At 36.8% G+C, this 6,000-nt stretch overlaps 1 protein-coding gene across 1 annotated transcript; it reads left to right on the forward strand.

The window, feature by feature from the left end:
- The first annotated feature begins 7 nt into the window (after window positions 1-7).
- Window positions 8-5,560, forward strand: LOC112527043 (zinc finger CCCH domain-containing protein 1). Its single transcript, XM_025137524.1, has 5 exons — window positions 8-171; window positions 1,086-1,165; window positions 1,287-2,125; window positions 2,872-2,983; window positions 5,096-5,560. The coding sequence occupies exons 2-4, from the start codon at window positions 1,123-1,125 to the stop codon at window positions 2,974-2,976; spliced, it is 987 nt and encodes a 328-aa protein (XP_024993292.1). The 5' UTR covers window positions 8-171; window positions 1,086-1,122; the 3' UTR covers window positions 2,977-2,983; window positions 5,096-5,560.
- Window positions 5,561-6,000: the final 440 nt, after the last annotated feature.

The following is a 6,000-nucleotide window of genomic DNA, read 5'->3' on the forward strand; positions in this document are numbered from 1 at the left end:
TCGCTTACTCCGCCGTAGCGCCGCTTCTCTCTCCGCTTACTCCGCCGTAGCGCCGCTCTCCCTCAGGCCTCCGCCCCTCTCGACGATTATAGCTCAGAGGCCATCATATCACCCCTGTGTAGCTCCATAGACTCCGGAATCCTCAAATCCCCAATTCGTTTTCCGGCTGAGGTTAGATGCTTCATACTTAATTAGCTTCTTTGGCTGCATAAAATAGCGTTTCGTATATTCTACTTGGCATAAAATAAGGTTTGGAATATATATATATATATATATACACACATATAAATATATATATATAGCTTTGATATTGAATCAGCTGGTGTTAATCCATAAAATAGGGTTTTTTATTTGTTCGTGAAACTAGAAATTGTTGGATGCTAGGCAAATCATGCCATTAATTTTTGTTATGTATCATTGTTTTGATTATATGCATTCACTGTTTCTATCTTGTTCTTGTTTCATACATACATATATATGCCCAATTTGTTGAGGAAATCATGGATGCTTTGGGTAGTGCAATGAGGTCTGTTTTCACTATGTGATACTGGATATTTTACGTGATATATGATGGCAGGTAGGCTAATTGCACCCCTGTGATTGCTAAATGCACCTATATGCTAAAAGGGTGATGTTATGGAGTAGGCTAATTGCAACACGGTCAATTCATGCATTGGGATTGTAAAAAGTGGATTTTTGATGTTGATGTGTTTGATGAGGAAATTGATAGTTAGGGGTGCATTTAGCACAATCCTCCGCGCACACATCAAAATCAAAAGTCCCTTTTTACATTCCAATGTATGATTTGACTTGATTTTGGCTTATGTACGAGTGCATATAGCATCACCCTATATGGCAACTCAGGTAAGTATATGCACCCGTATTTATGTGAAAATCAGCTCAAATGTGCATTTAGCCTGCCTTTTTTCGTATATCTCTAGTTGAGCTCTTCTGATACAACAGTGGCGCCATCAGCTTCTTAGTTTCTTGTAGGAGACATAAAGCAGGCATATGTTAATTTCTAATTTGCACTATATTTTTTACTGGGCTCACTTACTGAAATATAGCACCTGTTTTTTATTAAGGTTAAGAGGACCAAATCCTTGCTCCGCCCCTGTCCATATGGCTGAAAAACCGGAAGAAGAACAACCGAAGACAGAACAAGGTATGTTGTTTATCTTGATTTTTTTCTCCAAGTAGGTGCCTATTTTCTTGAATACGATTGTTTTTTGTATGGCATCAGATACAATTGATGATGATTTTAGTTTTTGTTATCCCATATACAGTGTGCAACTTTTTTCGGAAACCCTCAAAGAACAAAAATATACGGAAAAGGGCTCATGACGACGATGATGAAAAAACTGATGAACAAGAGGAACCCTCTGTTGTGATCAATAAGAAAAAGCCTCCTGCACCAGACAATAGATTGCATTTTGCTACCGGATCGTCTAAGCGATCCGCAACCTCAGAACAACCTGAGGTAGATAAAAAAGCATCAATTTTTCAGTTTGATTCTTCCAAAGAAATTCAAGTTCAGAATGACAGTAGAGCAACGGCGACACTAGAAACGGAGACAGACTTTTCTAGAGATGCAAGGGCCATCCGTGAAAGAGTTCTTAGGCAAGCAGATGAAGCTTTGAAAGGGAAGAAGGGTAATGGAGCCAGTGATGAGAAGTTATATAAAGGTATTCATGGGTATACTGATTATAAGGCTGGTTTTAGGCGAGAGCAAACTGTTGCTAGTGAGAAAGCAGGTGGATCTCATGGACCATTGAGAGCTTCTGCTCACATTAGGGTTTCGGCTCGGTTTGATTACCAGCCAGATATTTGCAAGGATTATAAGGAGACCGGGTATTGTGGGTATGGTGATTCGTGTAAGTTCATGCATGATCGTGGGGATTACAAGTCAGGATGGCAGATGGAGAAAGAGTGGGATGAAGCAGAGAAGGCAAGGAAGAGGAAATTGGCATTGAAAGGGGATGACGATGATGATGATGAGGATGATGAGGATGTTGAAGACGATGAGGATGGACTTCCCTTTGCTTGTTTTATCTGCCGGCAACCGTTTGTTGATCCTGTTATGACCAAGTGCAAGCACTATTTCTGCGAGCATTGTGCTTTAAAGGTTAGATTCTCCATGCTCTCTGTTTTTACTCCCTTCGTCCTAAAATAAATGTCTACAATTTAAAAGGCACAGAATTTTAGAAATGTGTAATTATTACACCTTTTAATGAAGTAAATGACTATTGTACCCTTAATTATAGAGGGAGTAATGAATTTCTTAATCAACTAAAAGGCATACAGTTTTCAGGATGTGTTTTACTACAATTTTTAATCAACGAAATAACAATTTACCCTTAATAGTAGAGGGAGCAATGAATTTCACCATCTTATAATTTGTGTAAAATTGGAAAATAGGCATCTTTTGAAAGTGGGCACTTGTTCTGGGACGGAGGGAGTAACTTTTTTACATGGTTTGCAGTTTCTTTGATAAGGCAACTGACTTTGGATTTGGAGTAAGGACTCATTAGTCACTTGTATCTGGCCTCATCTTGAACCCTAACCTTTACAAGTCTGCAATATTCAAATATACTCGAAATATAGTTCAGAAAACGAAGGATTTAAAGTGTAATTTAATTGAAAGAAAAAACTTGATCATACAATGAAAAATCATAATAAATGGAAGGAAATGTTGTTAACATGCTAAAATTTGTTTATTCTAGACTTTTGCATGATTCCCGCTTTTTTTTTGCTTTTCTAATATTTCAATCCTTACCCTCCTTTTCTTACTTAAGAATTTTTAGATGTATATGTTTATGTCAGCAATTTTGTTTAGTATAAGGTTTGTTTTTTGGAATTTCTGATATGCAGCACCATGCAAAGAAGAAAAGATGTTACGTGTGCAACCAGCCTACGCTTGGGATATTCAACACTGCTTTTGAAATTAAAAAAAGGATGGCTGCGACAGGGAAATAGCGAGCATGTATGTTTCAACCCTTCTTTGTTTCGTTGATATAGATTACGTATTTCACTATGTCTGCTTTGCAACATAAGTTCACTTTCAAAGTTAATTTTTACTTATCTCATGGACTTTCCCTTTTCAGCCGTTTTTCATGGTTTTAGATGACACTACACATGTACGCCGATACTTTTTGTCTACTTTTTAGGGATATTACATTGCATATCTGGTCAAATTAAATCTTGAAACCGCCAAATTGTCAAAATGAATGATGGTGTAGATCTTGTTACATAATGTGGCTACACTATAGTTCTCGAGTCATTTTGTTATTTTTGGTTTATAAACAGGGTTTCTATCATTAATGAGTAAGGGGCTGTTTGGTTGATTTTCCATCGTCTGGTATGGATAAAGAACTCCGTGGATTAATCTGTCTGTATAGATTGAGATTTTTTTGTTTTGGGAAGGTTTTTCCGTAGATGGAATGAGCGTGTTTTTTAATTGGAAGGGGAAGGTCTGGAAAAAACTTGGCATTCTGCATAAAGCTCCCCCCTAGAAGCTTACTCAATAAGCCACTTTCTATATCACTAGGCCACTACCAAACAGTCATGTATAGCTGACCGAGTAAGCTGTGAGCCACATTAAGCTCATTAAGCTTCTAACAAACAGGCCTTAAATGAGTTCCAGAACTACTGTGCATGTATGTTCATTGCAAACAAACCATTATACTTGCTAAAATGCAAACCGATTTGAACAATGTACCTGTGGTTTCTTTGCAAACCAAAAATTAGGAACTTTTTAAAACCACTCACTCTGCTCTGCCATGTTTTAATTTCTTTAAAAATGGCTTTTAGCAAGTACAATGGTTTGCAACGAAACTACAAGTATGGTGGTTAGAATCTAAGTCACTCAATTTTTAAGCCTGTTTATCTTTATGTACCCTTAAAATTCTTGTCAACAAACAAGCTGCCTAGTATGCTTCATGTGACAAATAGTTTAAAACAGCCCCTGTAATCTTTATCTTCTTTTGATGTACAATTTTCTGCTTTCATTTGAATAAACCTAACTAAACGAACAGTATACCCCACCTAAAGGTGGGGTCCATTGCCACCACCACTACCGGCCTGTGTACATCTTACTCTCCCTGGACCCCACCTTTAGGTGGGATATACTGTTCGTTTAGTTTGGTTTATTCAAATGAAAGCAGAAAATTGTACATCAAAAGAAGATAAAGATTACAGGGGCTGTTTTAAACTATTTGTCACATGAAGCATACTAGGCAGCCTTAAGGATCAGGTTGTCTGTGTGGATTTATGTCTGTATAGATTGGGAAGGTTTTCGTTTGGGAGGGTTTTTTCATAGACGAAAGGAGTGTCTTTTTTAATTGGGAGAGGCAGGTTTGGAAAAAAAAACTTGGCTTTCTGTATAAAACTTTCTCCTCCTAAAAGCTTACTGAATAAGCCACTTTCTATATCATTAAGCCACTACCAAACAGTTATATATAATTGACCGAATAAGCTGTAAGTCCCATTAAGCTCGTTAAGCTGCTCACAAACAAAACAGGGCCTAACCAAAAAAAAAGGGGACCCCTTTATCTATCCTAGCTCTTTGGAAACCTATATGCGGCTTTTCTAGCCCATTCCCCATCCTACGAAATAGTATTCATTTACACCAAATTTTACATCAATTAGAAAAGATAAAGAAGAAATATACCAAGAATCATACATTTTTGTGTAAAATTCGGTTTTACTCATTGGAGTAGATTTATTGTTTGCACCAAAATTTACACTGCTTTTTATGGATTTGGTGTTGCCTTATTCGAGATGGCCTACATATGTGGAAAGTCGTGCAACTTCTATGTGGAGATACATGACAACATATTTATTTACTCACTCCATCACCAAATAAGTGTCTATAGTTCTATTTTAGTTTGTTCCAAAAAAGTGTTCACAGTTCTATTTTAGTTTGTTCTAAATAAGTGTTCACAGTTCTATTTTAAGTGCTTATTTTTTACTTTTATCCTTAATTATGAGATGGAAAAATTCATTACTCCTTCTATCGTTAAGGGTAGAATTGTCATTTAGTTAATTAAAAGGTGTAATAATTACACATTTCTAAACCGTGTCTTTTTCGTTGTAGGCATTTATTTTGGCACGGAGGGAGAGCCGACTCAGATCTTGTTAGATAACGGTTGTATGACAGCGAAGATGATTGTTTTTTTGTCTTAATCTTTTTTCATGGAAGGAAGTAGATTGCTTTGTTTTCGTATACTATTGAATACTAGTTATATGACGATAATCCTAGCAACAACCGTGAATTTGAACTATGTAAACACCGTCTCAAAAGCCATCTGCTGGTTCAGTTTCAGTCGGAATAGAAGTTTTGCACGACAAAACCAGAGATATGGGTACAAACCCAACTCATTGCGATTGTTCGTATTTTTTGCAAGATGGTTCTTTATGGAAACACCTTATATACTCTTTGGGAATGGAGGACAGATCTGCGTACATCTCATCCTCTTCAAACCCCACCTTCGGGTGAGATATAATATGCTCATTAGGTTTGATTTATTTAATATGTTGAGCCTTGTTTCATGGCAACTCGTAAGATTATTCATTTTATCTGTAACTTTTTTGTGTTAATTGTGGGTGTTCGGGCCAATTTGTGTGCACCTTGACTAATCCCAAGGCCCGAGGACAGCTAGGAAAAATCCCCAATGATCTTGCAGTACTCGAATCAATGACCTTCAAGAAGAATTCTCAAAGACCCAAGTCTTGTTTGCAACTTGTATCCTCTTATTAAAATGGATTTTTGATTTAGTGCAAGTTGCAACCCATGTTCATCACTTCATTTTTTTAATTTTTGGTTAACCATGGGTATCATTATGGTGGTTGTTGGTTTGTTGAGTTGGCAATAATGTGACAAAAAAATAATTTAAAAATGAGTTTTTTTTATCATTCATTCCATTGGAGATGATCTAAGGTGTTGTTTACCATCGTTTAACCAGGTAAACGTCTATCGATTAACAACCACCACCCTCACAT

The sequence above is a fragment of the Cynara cardunculus genome (assembly GCF_001531365.2).
Source record: "Cynara cardunculus var. scolymus isolate 2C chromosome LG 14, CcrdV1, whole genome shotgun sequence".
NCBI lineage: Eukaryota > Viridiplantae > Streptophyta > Magnoliopsida > Asterales > Asteraceae > Cynara > Cynara cardunculus.

What these genes read in the sequence shown, in the direction of transcription:
- LOC112527043 (XM_025137524.1), top strand. Translation starts at nt 1,123, where the DNA reads ATGGCTGAAAAACCGGAAGAAGAACAACCGAAGACAGAACAAG. An exon ending in ACAACCGAAGACAGAACAAG is followed by an intron (nt 1,166 to 1,286) that starts GTATGTTGTTTA and finishes TCCCATATACAG; the next exon opens with TGTGCAACTTTTTTCGGAAA. An exon ending in GCGAGCATTGTGCTTTAAAG is followed by an intron (nt 2,126 to 2,871) that starts GTTAGATTCTCC and finishes TCTGATATGCAG; the next exon opens with CACCATGCAAAGAAGAAAAG.